We start from the raw sequence: 23252 nt of genomic DNA, 5'->3' as shown, positions 1-23252 counted from the left end.
ACACAATGCAAAACACGGACCCCGGGGGTCTGTCGCGTTGGACTCGAACTCAGGAACGCGCGAAAGAAGCGTGTGCAGTTGAGCCCGTCGCATGCAGAAGTGACGGCCAAAGTCCACCTGCTGTGCTTGCGGCGGAATCTGTGAGAAAGAGACTGGGGTTTCTCCACGAAAAGACGAAAAAACGCTTCTCGCTTCTGCGACAGGCAGCGCGTAAAACTTGAAACCCTAAACCCAGCCGCGGCTCTCAGTGTACGTACAGCAGTCCAACTGTGCACAAACACAAACGTGTACATGTATAGATTGACATGCATCTGTAGAGCTCGATACGCGTGTAGTTGTCTGTTTCCGCTTTCAAGAGTTTTCTCAGATCTCTTTCTTGTGGCGAGGGAGCGTCGTTTCGGGTGAAGGCGCCGTGATGAGTTATCCGGGAGAAAGTGTGGTGCCTTCCGGGGTTCCCTGTTTCGCTTTTCCTCACGAGTGCCGTAAGAAGAGGCGCCTTGTGTTCGTTCTGCATGCGTAAAACGTTCTTGGGTCTTTCCGCGCGGCGTCTTCATCTCCCGTCCTGTTCCCTGTCGAATCTCTCGTCTTCCTCTTCGGCTCTTGTCTCTCCTTTCTCCTCTAAATTTTCAACATCTTCTCCCCTTCCGTCTGCTCTGTTGTCACTTCCTCTGACTCCCCTGCCGCTCTTCTTCTAACTTCCTGGGCACTCTTCTTCTGCCTTTTCTGTTTTCTGTCTTTTCTTCTGCTTCGTCTCCTCTGGTCTCACCTCTTCCGTTGCTCGTCGAAGAATCTCAATCGTCTTCAACCGCACCACCTGTCTCTTCGTCTCTTCCTTCGTCTCTCTCCTCGCCTGTGTCACAACGGGGAAAGAAGGGTGTTGCCCTTCTTCTCCCACAGACAGAGACAGGCGAAGGCTTCAGCGACGGGGAGACATGGAGACGGAGAGGTAGGCTGCCAGCGAAGGTGAGGCAGAGAGAGACTGGAAGGGAGGAAGGAAAGAATCGAGACAGACGAGGAAAAGGAGCCAGAAAGAAGAAGAGACTGAGAACGTCTCCAGACGATGGACGCCTCAGAAGACAGAAAGCAGAACTCGGAGGAAGCTGGCGAAGAGCGGGAGCCTGCCTTGGGAAGACCGACGACGAAGGCGTGTCATGAGCACTGTGGATCCGCAAGACAAACCGGAGAAAAGCTGCTTTTCGCAGAAGAAAGATCGATGCTGCCTGGAACAGCTTGTGGGAGGGCGACGCCCGAATCTGCGTGTACACCTCGCAGGAGGCCTCGCTCACCAGGAGAGGAGGACGGGATGGCGCGCGCAGCTGCGCAGACTGCGCCTTTTTCCTCAACTGCCTGCGGCCAGGTCTGGCGTCCTCGCGCTGAGCGAGAGTCTCAAGTGTCTTCTCTCTGTCCCCATCAAGCGACTGAGAGAGAGAGTCACGAAGACCGGACAGGCGAGACGCTGCAGAAACTCACACTCTCCAACGAAGCTAACCGCAGACGATGCTCCAGTCAAGAAAACACTGTTGATTCATCTTCCTCCTCTTTCCCTTCCTCTTCGTCTTCGCTCTCCTCGTCCTCCTCTTTTTCTTCTTCCTCTGCTTCGATTTCTGCTTCCTTTTCTGCCTCCTGTGCTTCGTTCTCTCCTTTGTCTGATCCAGAGTGTCGACGGAAGCGTCGGCGCGTGCAAAACACGATTGACGCTTTGCCGGACGACCTTCTTTGCGAAATGCTTTTGTTTCTACCGTTCGATGAAGTGGGTGCCTCCATTCCTCTCGTCTCGCGTCGCTTCTGTCGTCTAGCGCTTCTGCCCTACATCTGGACGTTCTTCTACGCGAGTGCGTTCTCCCCTGCAGTCTCTTCTCCGGCTTCCTCTGCGAAATCTTCGAAAGCAGCGCGCTCTTCTCCAGCCTCTCTCCACTCAAGGGTGTCTTCTGTCAGTTCTCCTGTCCCACAGTCCTCTGGAGAACGACTCTCTCTTGACTCGTCTTCCTCCCCTGATTTTGTTCGTCTCTCGTCTTCTCTACATCCTTCGTTTTCTTCTCGGGCGGGAGGGCGGCAGAGTCGTCGCGAACTCGCTGAGGCGCGGGAGCGAGAAGAGGCAGAAGCGGCGGCGGCGAGAGCTGCAGCTGAAGAGATCTGTTTCGTGGAGATGGAGGCAGCCATGCGTCTAGGCCGCGACCGCGCGGCTCTCTTGAGTCTACAGCGGCAGACGCGCGTGGAGCCTGTACGGAACGCGGAGTCTTTGCCGCGAGAAGATCGCACTGACAAGGAGGAATCGCTGTTCTCTCTCCCCGTTCCGCCGCCGCCGCGAGCCGTCGCCGCGCTCCTCACCCACTGCCACGTCCAGCGCCTTCAACGCCTCCACGCCCTCCGAGATCAGCAAGCGTTCCTGAAGAAGCAAAAGGACGAGGGGCGACTGTGGGGGGCGGTGCACGCTGTTCAAGGAGAGAGGTCCCAGCCGCATCTGCAGTCGGTGCCTTGGTGGTCACCGAGTTATCGTCAGATGGGCGGCAGCGCGTTTGCACAGAGCGGGGGGCGACGCAGCGTCGGCGAGGGAGCAGAGGCGAGGAGTCTTGTGAAGGCTGTGGGCGGCGAGGCGCTGCGAGACCACCGGCGGAACGCGTCGGCTTCTGGGTTCTCCCTGAGCGACTACCTGTTCTTCACAGACGACGGAGAGCCGAGCGAGTTGAAGGAAGTCGACGCGCGGAAGTCACCGCGCGTGGAGAGCAGCCTGTCGCCTGCATCGGGAGAGGCGGCGGCCTCAAGCGGCGACCCCCGAGAGCGAGGCGCCGAGGGTCGCTGCGGAGACGAATACCCCTGCGTTTCATCTCCCAGGCTTCCCCGAGACAGAACGGATCCGCAGAGAAGTCGCGCTGCGAACGGAGACGCCGGGGCTGCAGCTGGGGACGCCCGCGCGCGAGAGCGAACCGACTCAGGTTGTGGAGACAAAACAGTGAAAGCGGAGACGCCAGAGACAAGGGGAGAGAAAAAGGAGGAAGAGACTAGGCGGCCAGGCGAGAACGAGGGCGCAGGCGAACCTTGCGGGGACGCCGAGATGGACGAAGACCAATTCGTGGAGCTGCTGTTCGGACGCGAAACTTCGTCCTGCTCCACGTCTGCGTCGCCGCGCCACGGACAGGAAGGCACCGTCGATCACGCGGCTCTGTCCGAGTCACCGCCTGCCCGCATGCAGTCGGCAAACCGCAGCAGTTCGCCCGCAGCCGCCTGCGGCGAGTCGACCACGACGTCTGCAGACGCGAGTCTCCTGGCGCACCCGGCGCAGTTGGCGGCGCGGCGTTTTGCGGCGACGCCGCCGGCGTCTCTGAGCGAGGCGCTGCGCCTGTGGAAAGCCTCTTGGAGCGACTCCGCCGCCTTTTCTGCACACACAGCCGACGGTGAAGCCGCTGAGAAGAGCGCGAGAGCAAGCACGGCGGCGGGCGAGGCCGTGCGCTCAGATAAAGGATCAACTCATGCAGACGAACCGGCGGTGTCAGTGACATCAGAGACGTTCGAGAAGTCGAGGGCGAGTGCGAGTCACGTCTGTCACGGACGCACTTGCGACATTTGGAGCATTCCGCAGTTCGAGCTGTACCTGTGTCGGGACTCGGGGGCGTTCCACTGTTGCGGACTTCGCTGCGACCGCATGGTTCCGTCCGACTCCGACGTCGGCTTCCTCGTTTGTCCGGTCTCCGGTTTGATGGTCGACCCAGCGCTGATCAACGCGTGGACGGCGCGCGAGCTGCAGAGTGCGCCCGCGGCGCTGCTCGACTTTGGCGCATGCGGCCGATCAAGGGAAAGCGATGCACTCAGACTCCGGTCCGCGGAGCTTATGAACGAACTGGTGGTCGCGACCTACGTGACGGAGCAGCAAGCAGGCGCAGATGACGATGACGAAATGGCGGGGATCGGCGGCATGTTTGGACGGTTCTGGACTGCGGGGTACATGGCGGAACACGAAGGCGAAATCCTGAGACCCAAAAAACGGTGTAAGTACACCTAACGCGGAATCCACGTCAGAGGCTGTCTGCGTGGGTGCCGATGAAAAAAGCGGGGATGAGGCGCGGAGGACACTGTAAAATTGCGGGCAAATCCGTGTCTGGATGGGGTAGGAGGAGCAGCGATACTGAAAGTCTTGCATGCCGTGGCGGAAGTGCCGCCTGGGAAGGTTTTGCCACTGATTCGTGACTCCCCCTCGGTTTTGTCAGTCGGAAAAGGCGCGTGAAACGGCCAGACAACACAGTTAACAAATGCGACGCTCGTTTTTCGGGCAGCAGAGAACTTTGAAAGGATTCAGCGGCTTCAGCTGGAAGGCAGCTTTCAGATTCACGTCTTCTGTCTGGGTCCAGAAGTGACTCAATAGAAACACGTAGGGTTTGGGAGTATGACTCCCGTTACGACTCACAGACGACCAAGTTGTTGATGGTTGCTGACTGTAGAGTACGTAGGATACTGAACGTGACTCCGGTCATGAAATACAGACAGCCACGTCCCTTATGATTTCGGCAGCTGGTCGCCACTAGAAGCCGACACTCGCCTCTCGGAAGCACTGCAGCTTAGCGACTCATGCGCATTTGTGCGCGTTGCACAACAAGCGTATCGATGGAAACATATGAAAATGTTTTCATTGTGACACCCGGAAGAACCGACACTTCTACTCGTGGCACAGAGTGCTCATCATGCACATCAGTGCTTGCTTATACACTGTCGTAGTGCCGGAGAGCACACAGTGTTTCTTTGACCAGCTTGAGATGTGATGGGTCAAAAAACGGAACTATGACAAACATCCAGGTCTCTCGCCGTATCTGGTGAAGGATGTTCAAACACGATTTACATAGATAAGCCAGACCGTCGATACACTACCTGGTTTCTCGCTTTTTCCACTTAATACAGCGGTCGAGGCTGGCCAGAATTCTAGGATTTTCTGGAAAGGGTTCTTAGGTATGTTCTGCGGTGGCGTAGAACTTTGGATCTGTGTCCGTGCCCTCTGCGACGCAGTATCTTCAGAAACGGTTCATCGATCCAGTAGCACTACCCCAGCGAAACTGTCTTCTCTGTTCTATAATTAGCGCCATATTTGAACACCTCTGCGAGTTGGTAGAAACCGCATTTGCGTAGGTGTGTAGCAGCGAAACAAGAGGGAAAAAACCTGGTAGGTTTCTGGTGTCCTGAGCTGTTTCCTGGACCCCGTGTTTCTACAAGGAAAGTGTCACTGTTTCTTCAAGTGTATTCTCCCTCTAAAATCTGAAACGGTCTTACAACCTCCGAACACGTCGGCCTTTGCAGAGGTTCAGAACTGGATCACGCCAGGTCGCGAACAGTTTTTCAACTTTCTAAGATTATACTGTGAGTGAGCGCCTGTGAAACTCTCGACATGCAGGCGCGAAGCAAGCAGCAAAGTGGAAAGCCCACATTAAATGGGCGCGTTCCCTCGGAGACTCAACTTTTGCAGCAGCACCAGCCGCGGGGGGTCTATGACGTCCACAAAACATCAGATTTAAAAGGCAACGGACAACTGAAGAGCAGACTCACCGGAGTAGTTTCTGTTTCGAAACACGGATTAACACATAGTGTCGTAAAACGACATGTGAAATTATACGGCTTGCTCGTGGCACGAGTTCCCCCCGCGTTGTTTGAAATTCCCTGTCACGAGAGTCCCTAGGAAAACCGGTCGGCAAAACGGACTGTGAAGAGCGACGCCTCTGTGTTGTCGACGGCTGCAACGCAGCATCGTGTCCCGTCTTTGTTGGCTGGGAACGTGACAGGCGCGTCTGCGATTCGGTGGTATCAACCACTAATCCCACAGAAATGTTCTCGTTCCGCTGTCGACAGTGTGGCCGTTCAATTGGTAGACTACAAGAGTGGCTACAAAGGTGTATTCGCCCTGCTGGTAAAGTGATACTGTTTTCTGAAAAGTTCACCGGACACCACTTCAAGTACCGCGCTTAACACGAATGCCGTGGAAAGCGCAATGGAACTTGTATCCTGGAAACCAAGCGGCTCAAGATGTGCCGGCTACCGAGCGTTACCCCGTGTGTGTGTCAGGTTACCTAGGTCGCGAACAATTTTTACTTCGCATTATTTGTGAGTGTTTCTCCTTTTTTTCCGGCGCGTTAAGCAATCGAAGAGCTGCTGCTGGTTCGACGCGTGCTCACGCTGTCTCGTCTGGAATCTCGGCTGGAGGATCTGCTGGCACTGCTGGCACTGCTGGCGCTGCTGGCGCTGCTGGCACTGCTGGAGCTACTGGAGCTACTGGAGCTGCTTGAACTGCTTGCCGAGCTCGCTTCACTGGCCTCGCGAGTTCTTCTGCGTCTTTCCCAGTCTGCGTCGACGGCGTCATCGAGGGGTTTTCCCTCGTCGTCGACCAGGTCGCCGAAGATCCCTTCTCGAGTTCGGGGGATGAGTTCATCCTTCTCCGTGTTTTTCGCGTCGTCCCGGGGATTCTTGTCGCTCCGCGACCGGATGCACCAGTACGCCACGCACGCGAGCGCGAGGAAGCCAACGACCCCCCCGACGCTCGCGCCCACGATCATGGCGACGTCAGTTTCGTCGTCCGCAGCGTTGCCGTCTCCTGGCTTGTTTGGGGAAGTCGAGCTGTTGCTGCCGGGTGTCGAGGTAGTGGTGCTCGTCGTCGGAATGGGAATCTTTGGCGGCGGTGTTTCTCGGCAGAACGGCGGGTGGCACCGCGCCTCTTCGATGCACATTGCCTGGCGTTCCGTGTACCTCTCGACGTACCCTTCTTTGCACGTGCATTTGTAGGACAAACCATCGGCTGTGCAGCTTTCCACAGCGTTCGACGGCCCGCACGGGTTCACTTCGCACGGATCGAAGGGCAGGCACTTGCGAATGCCACCCGCGAGCGTTACCAGCCGGTACCCCGGGTTGCAGATGCACATGTAGTCATCGTTCCCCGCAACGCACTTCTTCACGGCGGCGTCTTCGCCGCAGCTGTTCAGCAGACACACGTCCACGCAGACCGGCGGCAGCGACTTGGCGCTGTTGTCAAGGAGCGTGAAGCCCGGGTTACACTTGCATGTGTAGTCCGTTTTCGCGTTCTCCAAAGACACGCATGTGCCCGCGCCACACGGGTTCACGCTCTGGCAGGTCTCCAACGTGCAGTTGCCGCCCTTCCCCACGAACGGTGGCAAGCAGTCACAGTACACGCCGCCGTTCCGGCCACTGACCACCTTGCACTTCGCGTTCGGACCGCACTGCCAACACTGCGCCGCCTCGCTGCACTTGCCGTACGAAAAGTCCGGCAAGTACTGCGTGTTCGCGATCTCGCAGTGCAGCGGAAGCTTGGTGCAGCCGTGCCGGTATTTGCTGCAGCACTCGTCTGCCGGACAGTGTGCTCCGACTCCATTCAGCTTCACATTGAAGTACGGACCGCACCCTTCCCCAGACTCCGCGTTCCGGCACACCCACTCCGCGGTCTTAGGCAAGATGAATGTTTCCGGACTTGCGCTCGACGAATCCGTCGACTCTGTCGTAGACACCGTAGACGTCGAAGTACCGGAGCCGTTGTCTGTCTCACCGCCAGAGTTGGAGTTTTCGTTCGTGGCGGCTAATGAATTGGAGGTTGTGGATTGGTTGGCATTTGCCGTGGGGGAATGATTCGGTCTGGAAGGCCTCCTGGAGGGCCTGGAAGAAGGTTCCGTGCCGCTCGGAGGCGGCGGTGCGTGCAAGGCAGTGGACGGGTCCGCACTACGGAGTAAAAAGAGGAGTGAGCAGATACACAAGCCGTAGGAAAGGCAGAGGAAGAAGGGAGATTTTCTGCGCGGGGGCATTCCGCAAACTGCCTGGAGACCAAGAATTGACGGTCTTCTTGAAAGCGCTGGCGCGGTACGGAGGCAGTACTCGCGACCGCCACTTGCGGTGTTTGGACGTGGCTGCGAATCTGGCCGCGAAGACCGGACAGCCCAGACGTGGGCGACGTGAGCTGCTGACATGTTGAACATGCAGGAATTCCTGTGGAAAAGCACACTTGGAACCTACTTGTCAACGCGAGAATTCAATAAACAGTTCCGCCAGCGCAAACGCTTTAGGTCGGGGGACCGAAGTCCAAGCCGCAGCGGGTAACGGCTACCACCAGGGTCGAAGATAGAAAACTACCTTAGTGTTTAAACACTTTCAAGACTTTATGAGGAGTCCGAGGCTTCGAACAGAGTGGATAGTAGGGTCAGTTTCACCCGCTGTAACTTTTTTCGGACTGAACAGTCAGAGGAACACCGGCGGACGAAGGGGTTCACTGAGTCTTGAAACCTTGAAAATCCAGACGAAATTACATGCACTTGGACGCGTTTCCGCTGTCGGTGCCATACAAGGGAAATTGGCAAACGTATGAGAGTCTGGAAACGCGTGCGAGTGCGTCGGACACACATTCAAACAGTTCGCTGCAGTTTTTTTACGGGTATATGGTGAACCTATGCAGGGCCTGTTTACAATGGGTGTGTGTAGCACACATGTACGCAGCGGCCGAAACGGACTTTCCACGTGAGCAGGCATACCTAACATGCCGCTGAGAGGAAACTGCCACTGAAAACGAAACTCGGGCTCGGCTTCCTCTGTCAAGGTTAACAGAAATACCGGCGACTGTGGCATGTGGTCGCACGGCGTAGTCTGCGAGCACGCCGAGCAAGGGCCTTGGCACTCGGGGGCTAAGAAGTCGCACTTTGCAATGACACAGATGGCACCAGTGTGTTTCAACGCTTTATTCCGAGTTTCTCAAGAAAGGTACGTGCAGGTAGTTCCGCTATGTTGCGCTGAGAATATTCCCTCCTGGGAAACTGAGCCTTTGCGACCGGTCACCGAGCGACGACACAGCGGCAACGGCGATGCCACTGAGGCACGGAAGAGAGCTCGGCGCGCCCGGAGAGTACCGAAGGGAAAACGACCTCTTTCGCGAAACTTGTGAGCCTTCTCGTTTGTCAACACTCGATGGCTGAGGTGACCGAGTGCGGACGACAACCACCGAAGGTCGTGGTGTTTGCAGAGTCGAGTTCGGGCTGCTCTTCCGGTCTTCAGTCCGGAACCTGAGCGCGACCCAGAGGGGGACGAGCTCCCGGGATGGGCAACCGGCGAGTCGTGCAGAGCGCCGGACTTCACCGCACACCTTGGTGGAAAGCTGCTGTCGATTTATCCCCCAGTTACACCTCAAGTCAGGGATCTTTGCACTCTGAGGACTCAAGTGCGTTTTATAAAAAGTGTTCTTTTGGAAAATTCTGCCGAACTTCCGCGCCCCGGTACAAACGCCCCGGCTAGCCAGAGCTCCCGGCGACAACCGGGGACCATGCGTGCCACATACCATACACGGTTGTCTGTATCCCGAGCAACACGCGTTCTGCTGTGTGCCTGAGAGCATCAAAAAGACTTACCGAGCACAGAGAGCGCTTTCCCAGCTCTTCCAAAGATCTGTGTGTTTGCCTGGACTGCAGGTCGGGAAAAAGGCTTGGTTTGACGCAGCTCTCACTCGGGAAAGGCTGCCAGGACTGCGTGGCACACGGCAGCACGAAAGATACCTGAGGAGATTCGGGGCCTTCATGCTATGACACCAGTTCCTCTTAAATAAACTGGTATGACTTCCTGTTCTCGGCCTCCGTTAGTTCCCACCCATACGTCCGCTGTGTAAGTCAGTAGGACCCCGCTGCCCTCGTCGAGGGCAAAGTCCATTGTCTGCAGTAGGCACGTCATGGCTGCCATACAATACGGTTTCTTCCGCTGCAATTCGGTCTCGTTCATGGACACGATCCGGTCTGGCGCCTGTGTTTAGGTGTGGGCGCGTCAAGTAACAGACACATCCTGCGCTGTGGCGTCTGTCTTGTCAGTGCCGCTCTCAGTACGCTTCGCGGTCTAGCGTTCGTCGATGTCTCGTTGCTGTTTTTGATTTGCACCATGAGCCACGAAAACGCCTTCCATCCTTCGAGAATGCAGAGCTTCTCTTTGCGATGCCGCCCGTCGTCACTCTACCACGCGGCCGGGTCTGACGAGGAACCCGCTGCAGTGTCAACGCCAGCTGCAGGTCGGACCTCCGGAGTTGTCCAAGCAGTCCAACGCCGTGAAGGGAAGGCATTCGCGGCTGGGCAGCCTGTCAGATGCCGAGCTCTGCTGACTCGGCGAAGTTCGCGTTTACTTTTGGCTGGACGGTTGCATTTACGCAGTCATCATGCCTTGACTTCGATTGCCGCAGTCTTCCTCATGTTCGCCGCGTACTGTCCGTCTCACATTGACGACTTGGGTAAGTCAGGGATGTTTTCTGCGAAATGGGCAGATGCGTTCAAACTTCACTCCTCCAATACAGAGAGTGCACTTCTTCAGACGCACTCGCACTTGATGAAAACCGACCCTATCTTGCCTTCGGGGTCGGAGTGGATTTGCCGAGAAGCGTACAACGACGAAGGCTGCGGTACGGGCCACAACGCCTCGCTCGGCACTACGGAAGCGTACTGTCAGGAAGAGGACTGCTGTCTGGCTTCCACAGAAAAGTGCACACGGATTCCGGGGTTGTGCGCCGTTGACAGCTTCCTCCTGTCTCAGTACAGCTGGGGAAAGTGCAACTCGTCTCAGTGTGCGCGCTGCGGTCCGAACGCGACTTGCGGCTACATCGCGAGCACGACAACCGTTCGAGGAGGTGTCTACTGCACCTGCAAGTCTCCCTTCGTGGGGACGGGCGCCTCATGTGTGGTCGAGGCATGCAAGGTGCGCAACCCGTGTGGCCAGGGAACTTGCGTCCCGACCTCGGAGGCGGGCAAGAGCTACAAGTGCGACTGCAAGCCAGGGTACACCGAAGTGTCGACTGGCACTTCCTTCTCGACATGCGTGGACATCTGCAAGCAATACGGCTGCGGGTCAGAAGGCGTCCAGACGTGCATCGGGGGCATCGACTCGCACAAGTGCGTCTGCAAACAGGGCTACCGCTTGAGCGAAGATACTGCGCGCCAGCGGTGCGTGAAAAACGACCCGTGCACCATCAATCCTTGTGGCCCTTCCTCGGCAGTGGAAAAGTGCGAGTCTCAAGAAAACGGGATCGAGTACAAGTGCACCTGCAAGGTCGGTCACGTCGTCCGGTACGTCAACGGCACACAAGTCTGTCTTGAAGAGGGGAAACCGTGCAGCCCTCCAGCCTGCTCTGTGGATCCGCCTGCCACCACTGCTACCTCGACTTCGAAACCCACGAACCAGAGCAGCGGAAATGACGGCGAAGGGGTAAACGCCGGCGCAATTGCTGGCGGGGTCATTGGGGGCGTCGTCGGCATCGGGATCTGTGGCGCTGGGGCGTTTTTCTTCATGAAAAAGTCGCAACACTGACGGGTGTGCAGCTGAAAAGAATCTGGACGTCCCGTAGGCGGGGCCACGCCCGCGTTTTCGAACAAGATCCGCGATTCTCTCGGCCGAGCGACACATACGTTGTGCGAAAAACTCACGGGATGGGGGACAGAAACCAACACTCTCGAGTGTGGTGGGGACCAGGGGCGGCGAACAACAGTCCATCTAGACTCCGCTTCGGGGGGTCTCCTGCCGCACTCGATGCAGTGCTGACACTGTGGATAGAAATCTTGTTTCATGCATTTTTGGCGCTCTTGGAGCCCCGACAAGGGAGCCTCCGCAGGCCGGATACCACGTTGTGAGAGACGAAGAACCCCGACCTCCGAACTCGTTCTGCCAGCTGGATTCCAGTTTCCCTCGCTGGGTGTTCTTGCAGGTGTCTTCCACAGGAAAGACACACAGAATCCGTTCGCCACTGGGAAGCCGTAACCCGGGTCAACAGAGTAGTCAAACGGAACGGACACCATTCCAGGAAGTAGTCGTGAAAGCCGCTTTCAGACACCGCGCAGCGAAGTGGTTTCACGGATACTACAGATGCACCACCCACACGGAATTACAAACGTGTAGCTGTAGGAGGCACACCGCGCTTGAAATGTCGGAGAAGCTACTTTTGTGCACTAAGGCGGAAGCGGGCTGTGTGTCAGACGAAGTCTCAACGATAACTGTGCATTTTTCGCCGCAGGAGAAACAGCGGCCATTCCGGAGTTTTGTCGATCGGCAGGAGCGGCCGGCCCAGTGAATCTTGAACTTGTCCGAAGACGTTCAAGACTCCACATCACTGACTGGCTGTTTTCAACCGTCGCATTCGTGGTCTTCCTTTCCCGCCTTCGTTTATAGAAGGTTTTCCTGTGTCTCTGCCGTAAATGTCATCATCCTGTTACATCAAACGTGGTGGGTCTAAATCCTGAGGCTACCGACTTCCCCGATGTAGACTGGTAAAAAAAACGATGGAAAATCGGCACATACGTCACGCATGCCTACAATTGCCGTCTCTCCTAAAGTAAATGGAAGCGCAGAAAGCCAAAAACATCCCATGGTTTTCCTGTTCGTGTCAACTGGTAATCCTTAGTGAAAGACTGGAGCGTAGATCAGTCCGCCACAACAGTACTGTAAATTGACGACGACCTACTGTATTGTTTGCGAGATCGAATCTGACGAAACTCGGCACAGCTGGAGTTCTCATCGTGTGGACTCCACTCTTACATTGAGACAAGGTCGCTGGATTCGACTGTATGCGTTCCCGTGAGAGGAACTAAAATCGAGTAAATAGGGTCACTAGCGACCGTAGGATCGTGGAGAAGCTTTCTATCTGAGACTGTGAGTCGTTTTCTGTCATCTCAAGATCCCTCTGTGAGCCAGATTCCGTTCCATCGTCCTCCCGCTCTGAGAAAAGTGACGACCGTTCTGGTTTCAGAAAAATGGAAGTGTCTCTCCGAGTTTCCCTCTCAAACTTCTCCCCTCGGAGTCGGCAAAAACAAGCCATCTGACTTCCAATACTTGAGAGCACACTAACTGCGACCAACAAAGTCCCAGGGAAAAGAGACGTGTAAAAAGTTTCCGCTTTTGCCGAGCCCAGGAGCCCAGGCGCTGGTCCGAAGTCACCCCGCCGCGCATGCAGCCCTGGCGAAAAGCGGAGCGTTTTTTCGAGCAAATAGGGTTTAAAAAACACGTGACCAGTGACGCCAGAAGCGGGAGAATTGCGCTTCGCTGAAAGATTCGAGCAGTTCTTCTTTTTTTCTCCGAAAACGCCCTCTCGTCGGCCGTCCCTCTCCGGTGTGCATGCATTTTCCAGTTCCGCAGGCCGCTGTCTCCCGTTCGTTCTGCAAGAGATCCCTCTGTTAGTTTTCTTCCTTTCTCCACTGAAAGCTCCAACTTGTCCTGTCCACTCAGAAACAGGTTCCCTCTCCAGTCACTCAGAAGCAGTTCTCTTTGCAGCCGGCATCTGTGCTACACAGGAGGTCCTGCGCTGCTTCAGCCTCCCCCTGTGTGTCTGTGCAACTCTCTGGTTTTGTTTCGTTTTCTGTGAACGCTTTCTTGCACGTTGAATCGTTTTTCTTCGGAACCGAGGGCACGCGCAGCTCAAACACAGGAGATCCTCGAACTCTGGAGTCGCAGGCGAGGACGTCCGGAGCTTTCTATTCTTTTTCTCGCGTCTCTTCTCGGCGCAGCAGAATGGCGGCCGAGGCAGGCAAAAAGAAGTCGGAGCCTCTGTCTCCAGACGAAGTGACAGATTTGTTTCGCCGCCTCGACGACCTTCTTCGGCAAGAAAACTACGAGCAGGCCCTTAAGGTCTGCAGCAAACGTAAGGACCTTGCCTTTCCAGATTCCTTAGCTCCCGCAACAGCGCAAGAACTTGTGATCTTCTTCTGCTCCAGTTCATCAGCTCTCCTCCGAGTGGAATCCTCTGTTCTCTTCTGTGGCGTCGTTCGTCTGTTTGATTCTGTCGCTTCTTCTTCGCTCGCACCGTACTACTGTCTCTGTCGTTGAAGATCTCGTGTGAACCGCACTGTCGCGAGAGGTTGCTGAACTCTGGAGCTGGAAGGTCTTTGCTTTCTTGCTCAAGAAACCGCCACAGATTGTCTGCATCTGTACTCTCTCTGTCACAGGATAGTTCGTGTCAAACGCATTAGCTGAGACACATGCTTTGCTTTTTCACCGCTTTCAGATGTTTCTCTCTTTTCAGGCTGTCGATGGTTCATTTTTCCTCTTAATGCTGGCTCTCGACGTCGGATATGGAGGCTGCTGTGTACCAGTCTACACCAGTTCAGAAGTCACATTTTCGCCGCAGTTCCCCACTTTGTTATCCAGATCCTCGACTGAGTCCGTCAACTCATTTTGCCCTCTGAGACTCTGTGTCTGTTCCTCCTTCTCCAGCGGGGCTTCCGCGCTCGCCTGGGTGCGCATACCTTAGAAACGCGACGTTCCGATTGCCTCTCGCCACAAACGTCGCTCCTTCCTAAACGCGCGAAGACTGTCTGCGTCGACTCTGCATGCTTTTGAGGAGCGGGATGATAGCCTTCCAGAGTGTTTTCGGTTGTCTTTTGTTCAGTCTCCCTCGACGAAGACAGCGGCCGGAGTCGCCTCTTCTGCCTGCTGCAACTCGGGCGCTGGTCTGCAGCGACGGAGCTGGTGAAGACTCTGAAGAAGATCAAAGTGGAGGAAGAAGGCGCGGAGGCGGCGGCGCGCGCGTACCTTTTCGAGGAAGCCTACTGTCTGTACAGGTTGAATCGCCCCCAAAAAGCGCTCGAGCTTCTGGAGAAAAACGCTCGGATTGTCGACGCGCTCCCCCCGGAAGAACGCCTCCGCGTCACGCACTTGAAGGCGCAGACGGTAGGTCTCCACTAGGGGAGAGAAAAACAAAGCGAAGAAGAGGCGAGGCGGGGCAGGCGTTGACGTTCTTCCCGCTTGCAGCCGAGACAGCTTTTCTTCGGCGATGCCGCGTCGTCCACGTCCTCTCTGCCCAGCGAATCGACGCATCTGCCGTTCTGCGATCTGTTTCGACCTGCGCACCGATGTGTCTTATGCGTCTTCCGGTGTATGTACAGCTCCACAGGTTGGGCAGCTACGGCGCATGCCGCGCGATCTACGAAGAGTTGCTGCAGGACGACCTCGACAATGTGAGACTCTTGGTGCTCTCTTTGGGCGAACGTCTTCTCCTCCACCTTTTCTTTTCTGTCTTCGCAGTTTTTTTCACAAGAGTCGCGATCGAAAGGAATACACGCGGCTCTCTTCTCCCTCGTTTCCTTCAACAGGAGTCTGTCTTCAGAACGTGCATCCTCCGTCCTCTAAGCTCTTCACGTTGATCCCTCTCACGTCTGTCCTCGTTTTCTGCTCTCGTCGTCCTCTTGCGCTTCCCCACATGTCTACCTTATTCTGCTCCCCCCCTTTCCCCCCGGTTCTCCCTTGTCCGCTCTCCTTCTTCTTCTGCATTTTCACCTCCTTTGTCGCCGCTTCGCCTCCTTCGCTGCCTTCTGTTCCTCGTCCTCTTCTCCCCACTTGGCTCTCCGCTTCCCCTCTGTGCCGTGGCGCTTCAAGTGTCTCCTCTGCGGAGTGTCTTTCGCAGGAGGCGTTGCTGGTGAACTTCCTCTCCGCGACCGTCTGCTGCGGAGAAACGCATGCGACTCGAGACTCGCTGGTTCCTGCGAAATTGTGGAGGCATGTCGAACGCAACTTGGGAATCACGTACGAACTGCCGTTCAACGCCGCCTGCGTCCGCCTCCTGGAGGGCCGCCTCGACGATGCAGACGTCCTCCTTCAGCAAGCGCGAGGTGAGAAACGCATGCTGTAGACCGGAGTAAGAAGCGCCTCGCCAGTGTGGGTGGAGTCTTCTTTTGTATAACGGCTTTCGCGAACTGCATTCGCCCTCTGAACTCCTCGTTTGACGGCCCCGAGCGCCCGGGCAGTTCGGCTGTCCAGACAGCCGAGGTCGACTGAAGAAGAAGGCGTTGCTGCTGAGGCGACAGCACATGCGTGTGTATCTGTTTCTTTTGCTCTCCGTAGAACTCCGTCGCTTGACGGCGTTCCCTGATCGTTCGGCCTCTGTGTCTTCTTTGTTGCAGAGCTCTGCGCAGAAGAGTGTGGCGTCGAGGAAGAGGCTTTGAGTCAGGGAGACTTGGCAGGCGTCTTGGTGCAGGAAGCGTTTCTGCGAGATCTGCAAGGTCGGGGAGAAGAGGCGAGTGCGCTCTACTCCCGTCTGCTCCAGAAAGTAGCGGAAGAGCGAACTGCGGGCGAAGGACCGGAAGAGGTCGACGTAGCAGTTCTCACAGTCGCACAGACAAACGCGTTCGTCCACGACGCCCGCAGGAGGCTGACCGAGACAGGCGAACGCAGCGAGGACTCCAGTTTCGCGCGCTCAGGTGGATGTACTCTCGACGACGCCATCAAGCGTCTTGCGCGAGGCACTGGACAAGCACTCGACCAGAAACTCACCACGGCGCAGGTCCGGAAAAAAGAGTGAAACGCGAGACGAATCTCGGAAGTTTCTCCCCCCTCCCTGTCGACATTTGCAAAAGAAGCATGCGTCGACAAATACAAACACACAACTAGGTGCAGATGTAGATGCAGATGCATGTGGCGAGATGTCCGCGAGTGTGTGGATGTGCAGAAGGTACTTTTTCTTCGTTTGTCTTTCTCGAGCTTCTGTGGGGCGCCTTCTGCAATGCCGTCTGCGCCATTTCACATCCTCACGCATATCACCGTGTACAAATGTACAGAGAAACATCGAGACAAATGAAGAGAGAAACAGATATAGACGGGGGCAAACAGACAGGGAGATACAGATGACTGCGTATACGTAGAGAGCGATGAAGGGAGATCGACATAGGTAAATAGGCAGATTTACATAAACAAACAGATCTGAACGACAGACTTGCCGACATAGACCTCGACAGAGAGATATTTGTTTGCGTCTTCGGCGTTGTCTCTGTGTATTGTCTTTTAGGCTTTGACGCTGGCGGTGAATCGCTGCGTGGCTTTCATTCTCGCCGGGAGAGTAAGGATGTCTGGAAAGCGAAGCTTTTCTCGCACTCTGTGTTGCGAAAGATAGACCCGATTTGCATGCAGTTCCGTTGTAGGCGTATGGCCTTTACAGGAGCAGCTCTTCCGGCAGTTTCTGCGAGTGTTTCAAAGGCGTTTTTAATGAAATTCGAGTGCGAAGAAAGAGGAAGGAACAGAAAACGCGAGACGCGCGCGCGAGAGAGAGAGGCAAAGTGCAGAAACCACAGAGGTCGAAAAGAAACATTTCCCCTAAACCAATGCATGCGTTTGTTTTTCCAGCTGGAAGAGGCGCGGAGATTGCTGGCGGCATCGAGCGCCAGGTTCGGTCCCAGACAGCCAAAGTTGATTCTCTTGCGAGCGGCGCTTCAGGTGAGTCCCTGTTTTCTTAATTTGTTGTCCTACTTTGTTTTTGTAGTTTGCTGTTCTCTTTAGTTTCTCGTTGCTTTCTAGAGACTTGTTTCCGCGCGTCACAGGTCAAAGTCGCCGCGCCTAGGCGACAGCTGGGGACCGCGCGGCTTCGACATGGTCAACATGCGCAGAGGTGCATAGGAATCTCCCTGGAGTTTTACGAGTCTTGTCCTCCTCTTTTTTTCCAGGAACTCACCGCAAGGTGCAAAGTGACCCAGCATGTATTGATCTCTGTTTTCGTATTCAGTACGTTTATCTCTACGTGTGTCTGTGCATGCATCGGTGTCTCCGGTCAGTACACGCATGCACGCATATACAGCATAAATGAGCCTTAATCAGTGTCAAAGTGTACTGCATGTATGTCCACGTTTATACTTGCGTTTCCGCAAGTTTGAACAGGCGTAAGTGATGTCTCTCTCTGGGCAGTTCCTTTCTTCTCTTTTTTTCTAACGTCGTGCATCTACGTCCTTGCCTCTCCTCGTCTCTCCAGCTGGCCTCTGGTCGTCCAGCAAAGGCCGAAGAACAGCTGCGACATCTCCTCTCCTCTTCTTCTCCTTCGTCTCCTTCCGTTTCTCTGCCTCCTGCGGAGGAGATTCGGGTGAACCTGGCGCTTGCGGCGTTGCGCTTGGAGCAGGGCGACTCTGCGGGAGCGTCTTCTGTCCTCGCTGCAGCTCGCGCTCGTTTGCAGAGCATGTCGGAGGATTGTCCAGAGAAGTCGGCTGCGACCGATCGTCTCTCTCTTTTGCGAGACCTCGTGGCGATGCAGCAGCGCGCAGGCGACGCGGAGGGGGCCATTCAGTCTCTGGAGGCGGAGCAAACAGCCTGGAAAGACAAGAGTTCGGTGAGTGTTCGGCGCGTTTGCTTCAGCTGGGGAAGTCGTCGTCGATTGGACGCCTTCGGCGTGTGTGTACATGTTTCTCCCTTAGTTGGTTTCCGTTTCTGTGTCCGCGTTTCGTTCATTCTCCAGGTCGACGCGGGAGTTGCTTGTTCACACTCTCTTCTTCACTGTCTGGTCACCTGTGTATCTGTCGCTCAGTTTCTATCCCGGTTCTCGTGCTCTTCCTCCCTCTCCTCCCTCTTTCTGTTTCTTTTCTCTCGTTTTTCTCGCTCGCCACCAGGAATATCTTTCGCGTTTTGTTCGTTGTCGCCGCCTGCCTGTGGGTCACCTGTGCGTTGCAGGGCGACTCCGGCGCTCGCTTTGCAGTGTCTGTTCTCTTGACTTCTGCGAGTGCATGCGCGGCGCTGGGCCACTGGGCGGCGGCTGGCCAGAAGTGCCGAGAAGTTTTGGCGCAGACGCAGGCGACTTCTCCCGAGTATCTGCGAGCTCTCGTCGGAGCCGTGCATGCGTCGTCTTTCTCGTCTTCTTCGGAGCCGGACGCCAAGTTTCTCCGGGAGCTCAGACAGCGCATCCCGCAGAGAATTCTCCTGCTGGACAGCGACGAAGTCGAGAAGCAAGATGTGACGGCGTGTGCGCCGAGGAAGACGAAGGAGAGCAGACCGAGTGCCGGAGATGCAGAGGCTGAGAAGAAAAAGAAGAAACGAAAGCCGCGCTGGCCGAAGGGATTCGACCCGAACGAACCTCACCTGCCGCCGGATCCGGAGAGATGGCTGCCCAAATGCGAACGGTACAGACACTCGAGAATTACGAAGAAAGAGAGAAGCAATGGTGGAGGCAGAAACAAACGAGGAGTGGAGGAAGAGAGGAGAAACAGAGGAAGACGAGAGACAGAAGAGAGGGGGAGAGACCGTGGTGGAGAGAATCAAGAGGAGAAGCGAGAGAAAGGAGAGGAAAGGGAGAAACAGTGAAGCAGACGCAGAAGAGCAGAAAAGGAGACGAAGAGATGGACGGAAGAGAAGAAACTTGAGAGGCGAGAAAGAAACCCACAGAGAGAAACAGGAGAAGCGAGAGGAGAAAAGCAGAAGGCAATGTGTCTCCTTTCCTCTCGAGGTGTGCCTGAGAAACGACAGAGAAGACAAGACAGGACAGATTGCCTGCCGCGTCTCCTGCGCGACTCCTGGGTACGTTCTGTCTCTTCTTCCTCTCGTTGCTCTCGCTTTCGCTCTCCTGCTGTGCTCGCAGCTTATCGAAAAGTCGCACATGTGCATTTTTTTAGCTCAATCAAGTAGCGTCCACGACTCTCAACGTTGAGGGAGAACTCAAACCGAGAAAGACCACACATCCTGTGCGTCACTTTGTTCTGCCTTGGCCTTCTCAGGACTGGTTACAAGAAGATGCTCAGACGCCGCAAAGAGGCTGGACGAGGAGGCGCGCAAGGCGCTGTCGCGCCCGGTGCGTCTCGCAGATACAACGCACAGCAGAAGAGACGTCTGTCTCTCTTGTTCCAGTTGTGACATGTGCCGCCATATATATATATATATATATATATATATACACATATATATATATATGGCACCGAGAGACAGTCCAGAGAATGCATTTGCATTTACAGAACATCCTATGTTTTTGCATGCTTGTGACATCGAGACAGTTCAGATAGGTACGCTAGTGCAGGCACGCATATGTGCATATCAGTACGCATGCGAAGAACTGTAAATAGGCAGTGTACACCTGTAGCGAGTATGCGTGAACTCTCTTTTTCTGCAGTGAAGAACATCTTGTCCAGCTTGTTGAACTCTTTTCTCTGTGCAGGAACTGCAGAGGCGACAACGGGTTTCCGTAATGCGGGGCCGAGTACGGCGAAGACAGAAGCGGCGAAAGATAAAAACGTTGGGTATGTCTTCCAGTCTTCCAGAGGAAAAAGAAAAACTCTGAACCAGTGTTCTTCTCTCAAGACTACAGACAGCACGCGTACACATCTCAGCTTACATAAGAGACAGTTTCGGGCGTCCCTGCATGCGAACACAAACGCATCTGCGAACTGTTTTGTTTTTATATACATGCATGCGCTGTCTTCCTCCGAACGTCGCGCATTGCCGACAAAGACAAACTGTGGGTGTCAACGGCATACTGGGAGATAGATTTGTAGGCATGCATGTGGGTGATGTGTTGGTCCTTTATCTTCCATGCTGTTATGTTAGTCAAATAAGTTTCATCGTTAGTGATATTTCACTGCCATGATGATGGTATGAATACGAGCACACGGCCATGGATAATAAATGCCCGCGCCAGGTTGAACGTCGTTCTTTGTCGACAGGGTTCCGGTTCTCTGTGTTTTTCCCCGAGAAATGGTCTGTGCACTTGCAAACGAGTACTGTAAAGCCTTTTTTCAGCGGTTCTCGAGAAATCAAACGACATGTCTTCAGCTGGTGATCTAGTGTAGAAAACGGAAAGGACTGCTGGAACTCGGAGCCTGTAGCGTCTGAAAAATGTCTCGTTGATTTTCCATCTCTCTGGGTCTCCACAGGTCGCGAAAGAAGCGCGGAACGAGGAAGTGAACGTGAAGCGTTTTCGGAAAACGTCTTATGTTTCGGTAGGCAGCCGGGTGTAAGTACACCGGGGAGCCGAGGGAAAGAAGCTGCTGCCGCAGAGAGTCCACAGCCGTTGTCAAGTTTCGGAGGTGAAGACGCAGGGGCATAACTGAGACGAGAGCAGCCACGCAAACTCGAGAAAAAACGGAACACGCAAGGACCGCAGGAACTCTCAAATTGCATGCATTTACGAAAATTTGCTCCAACACTCAAATGCAATGTACATGCATTTACCTGGAGATTTACGCATTTCTTTCCCGACACCTGAATGTGTCCATGTATACAGATATATGTACACATAAATTCATATATATATATATATATATATATGCATGCGTATCTGTCTATCCATCTATCTACTTTTATATACATATATATATGTTTAGGATAGTGTGTCGTTCAAGGTGGTCGATTCACAGGCGTGTGTGTGAACTCCTTTTCCAGGGCATGTAATGGAATAAGTGTGTGGGCGTAGGACGAGATGCACTGCACCGCGAGGATGGCGAAGATTGACTTGGCGTTTTGTGGGTTTGCCGAGGATTTGCGCCACAGCACACTGGGGGCTCTTCGCTGTCTCTGCAGAGAAGATCGTGGGGAAAAGCAAGGGATTTTACGCTTTGCTTGGTCTACACCGTCACTCTTCTCTCGCTTTCGACGTGGTTTTCCTGTCGACGGAAAGAACCTTCACGGTGTTTCTTGTGTGAAAGACGAGAGATAAAGTCTCATTTGCTTCCGGCAGAACCATAGGAATGACCTTTACGCAGTTCGACCCTGTAGCACGTTAAAGAGTCACTGAGACAGGGTTATTGAAGAGCTTCTTCTGGGGAGAATCGAGTTACTTGTACTTCCGTTTCGTGGAAATAGACTTTCTCATCTACAACGCTCACTGCGTACTGAGAATCAGACCGAGAGACTGCACGAAGGGTGCTACGAAAAACGAGGCAGTATGTTTTTTCGGGGTTGTAGGGGGACGCTCCTCGCGTCTCGTGGTTGAGGACAATAGAAGGAAAAGACAGTAGAAGCTGTTTCCGTCTTAAATCCATCTCACTTCCACTTCCGTGTCGTTTGGAAGAAATATGCACGCAGGAGTTGAAGAAAACTGCATGAAAACTGCAACTTCAGTAATACAGTCCTCGAGTTCTTAGCGTAGTGAGATTCGCAAGACTTCAAGAGAGACTCCGAACCCGTTTGGATTCTCCACGTCCTCTGAGATCTTCGCTGCATTCTTGACTCAATTCACGATGGGGTTGCTTTTTCGCTTGACGTCTGAGATAATCCCTAAGAGTCTCACTTCCTACTAGCATCAGATATAGAATTATTCGTTTGTAGTGATACAGAAGTGTACTGCAAGCTTCTTCGGGATTGTTGACAAGTGCGAGTGTCTACGAAATTTCTGGATACGATTCTTTTTCAGTTCAGAACGCCGCGAGACAGTTCCGTTGATTTTGTCCGGTCTTTTTACGAAAGAAATGGGATGTCTCCAGGTGAATCACTCGAGACGCAATGCCAGGAAAGGCATCGGGTGTTACCAGACTCACAAGACCGTACAGAGGTTTTCCAGTTCGCGCGAAGCAAGGACCGGCGCAAACACCGAGAAAATGTTCCTGTTTATACCGTATGCCAGGACCTCTCAAAACGTAAGAACCGCAAATCCACTTCACAACACGTTGCAGACGAAAACGATAAAAATTCAATGGTTCTTTGGTGCGGAGGTTGTTCCTTACGGGGTGTGCTCTGTGTGTGGTCTATGCATTTCTCATGTCACCCGTACAACAGCGACGGAAAATGGCTGCTCAGCGGGCAGCTGTCAATTACACCGAGGAAGCGCTGGTACTGTAGAACGACTGCTTTCTGCTTTCTCTGAAGTGTGAGGTTCACAAAGGAATGCGAGGAGGCAGTGGACGTCGTGCGATACTATGGTTGTCTGTGACCAACACACGCGTTTGACTTCCTGCGCTTGTGTGGCTCCACTGTATCATCCCTCTGTGTCGCGAAAGCGACAGTGGACGTCTCTCTTCGATTCAACTCCATCCGCTTGACCTTACAGCTTGCTGACAGCAGCACGCCGCCGTCCACGCAACGGGAATTCCGTAGGAATGATAGTTACATCTCTGTAGACAAGCTGCTATGGCAAGTCCACCGTTCTCTGCAGAAAAAGCTTATCTACAGCCTAGCACTTAATGGTGCAAATGTGCCACAGAAAAACTTCCTAAACTGCAAGCCAAAAGCCGATAATGTGGAAAAAGTTTCGAGCTGCTAACAACGAAAAGAAAATGCAAACATCTGTTTTTGGCATAACGCAATGCATGCCCTTGTTTTGAAGAGAAAAACGGAACGACACGTGCCGTTGAAAGTCACTCCATGGCATTTCCTATGGGTCCGGAACAGCACAGATGTGCTTGTATATCGTTCCTGAATTTGATGTTTTTACAGATCACGGCAGGACTCGCGGGTTTACTGGCGCTTTTGCTGCGGCGCCTTGAAATTCTTTCTTTCTGACCAGGCTTACGTTTGTGAGCTGAATCAAATGAGTGCTTCCTTGATTCACTTCTAAGGGAGAAAGCAGACACTGTCGGCTGTGTGGAAACAACCCTAAAACCGAA

At 54.4% G+C, this 23252-nt stretch overlaps 5 protein-coding genes across 5 annotated transcripts; 4 read left to right on the top strand and 1 right to left on the bottom strand.

The window, feature by feature from the left end:
- The first annotated feature begins 182 nt into the window (after positions 1 to 182).
- TGME49_275780 (hypothetical protein) lies at positions 183 to 4251 on the top strand. Its single transcript, XM_002371564.2, has one exon. It carries the CDS (start codon positions 1061 to 1063, stop codon positions 3995 to 3997), a length of 2937 nt encoding a protein of 978 aa, XP_002371605.2. The 5' UTR covers positions 183 to 1060; the 3' UTR covers positions 3998 to 4251.
- Positions 4252 to 5478: 1227 nt separating this feature from the next.
- TGME49_275790 (EGF family domain-containing protein) lies at positions 5479 to 8592 on the bottom strand. Its single transcript, XM_002371565.2, has one exon. It carries the CDS (start codon positions 7950 to 7952, stop codon positions 6108 to 6110), a length of 1845 nt encoding a protein of 614 aa, XP_002371606.1. The 5' UTR covers positions 7953 to 8592; the 3' UTR covers positions 5479 to 6107.
- TGME49_275795 (hypothetical protein) lies at positions 8160 to 9657 on the top strand. The gene is made up of 2 exons (XM_018781739.1): positions 8160 to 8904; positions 9429 to 9657. The coding sequence occupies exons 1-2, from the start codon at positions 8594 to 8596 to the stop codon at positions 9514 to 9516; spliced, it is 399 nt and encodes a 132-aa protein (XP_018638235.1). The 5' UTR covers positions 8160 to 8593; the 3' UTR covers positions 9517 to 9657.
- A 228-nt stretch (positions 9658 to 9885) lies between these two features.
- On the top strand, positions 9886 to 11298 carry TGME49_275798 (microneme protein, putative; the record flags this gene model as incomplete). Its single annotated transcript, XM_018781740.1, has 1 exon — positions 9886 to 11298. The coding sequence occupies one exon, from the start codon at positions 9886 to 9888 to the stop codon at positions 11296 to 11298; it is 1413 nt and encodes a 470-aa protein (XP_018638236.1).
- Positions 11299 to 13006: 1708 nt separating this feature from the next.
- On the top strand, positions 13007 to 21645 carry TGME49_275802 (SRP72 RNA-binding domain-containing protein). The gene is made up of 13 exons (XM_002371566.2): positions 13007 to 13618; positions 14366 to 14646; positions 14862 to 14933; positions 15380 to 15584; positions 15876 to 16255; positions 16757 to 16807; positions 17092 to 17181; positions 17711 to 18061; positions 18400 to 18845; positions 19437 to 19510; positions 19871 to 19952; positions 20586 to 20651; positions 21094 to 21645. Exons 1-12 carry the CDS (start codon positions 13489 to 13491, stop codon positions 20614 to 20616), a joined length of 2193 nt encoding a protein of 730 aa, XP_002371607.2. The 5' UTR covers positions 13007 to 13488; the 3' UTR covers positions 20617 to 20651; positions 21094 to 21645.
- The last annotated feature ends 1607 nt before the right edge of the window (positions 21646 to 23252 follow it).

Source organism: Toxoplasma gondii, chromosome III (genome assembly GCF_000006565.2).
Source record: "Toxoplasma gondii ME49 chromosome III, whole genome shotgun sequence".
Lineage (NCBI taxonomy): Eukaryota > Apicomplexa > Conoidasida > Eucoccidiorida > Sarcocystidae > Toxoplasma > Toxoplasma gondii.
The sequence above is the reverse complement of the archived record's forward strand: the minus strand, read 5'-3'. Positions and strand labels throughout refer to the sequence as shown.

Coding starts and splice junctions, on each gene's coding strand:
- TGME49_275780 (XM_002371564.2), top strand. CDS start 1,061: ATGGACGCCTCAGAAGACAGAAAGCAGAACTCGGAGGAAGCTGGCGAA.
- TGME49_275795 (XM_018781739.1), top strand. CDS start 8,594: ATGTGGTCGCACGGCGTAGTCTGCGAGCACGCCGAGCAAGGGCCTTGG. Junction 8,905..9,428: donor CGACCTCTTTCGCGAAACTT/GTGAGCCTTCTC, acceptor CCTGGACTGCAG/GTCGGGAAAAAGGCTTGGTT.
- TGME49_275802 (XM_002371566.2), top strand. CDS start 13,489: ATGGCGGCCGAGGCAGGCAAAAAGAAGTCGGAGCCTCTGTCTCCAGAC. Junction 14,647..14,861: donor CGCACTTGAAGGCGCAGACG/GTAGGTCTCCAC, acceptor GTGTATGTACAG/CTCCACAGGTTGGGCAGCTA. Junction 19,953..20,585: donor GCGAAAGATAAAAACGTTGG/GTATGTCTTCCA, acceptor GGGTCTCCACAG/GTCGCGAAAGAAGCGCGGAA.
- TGME49_275790 (XM_002371565.2), bottom strand. CDS start 7,952: ATGTTCAACATGTCAGCAGCTCACGTCGCCCACGTCTGGGCTGTCCGG.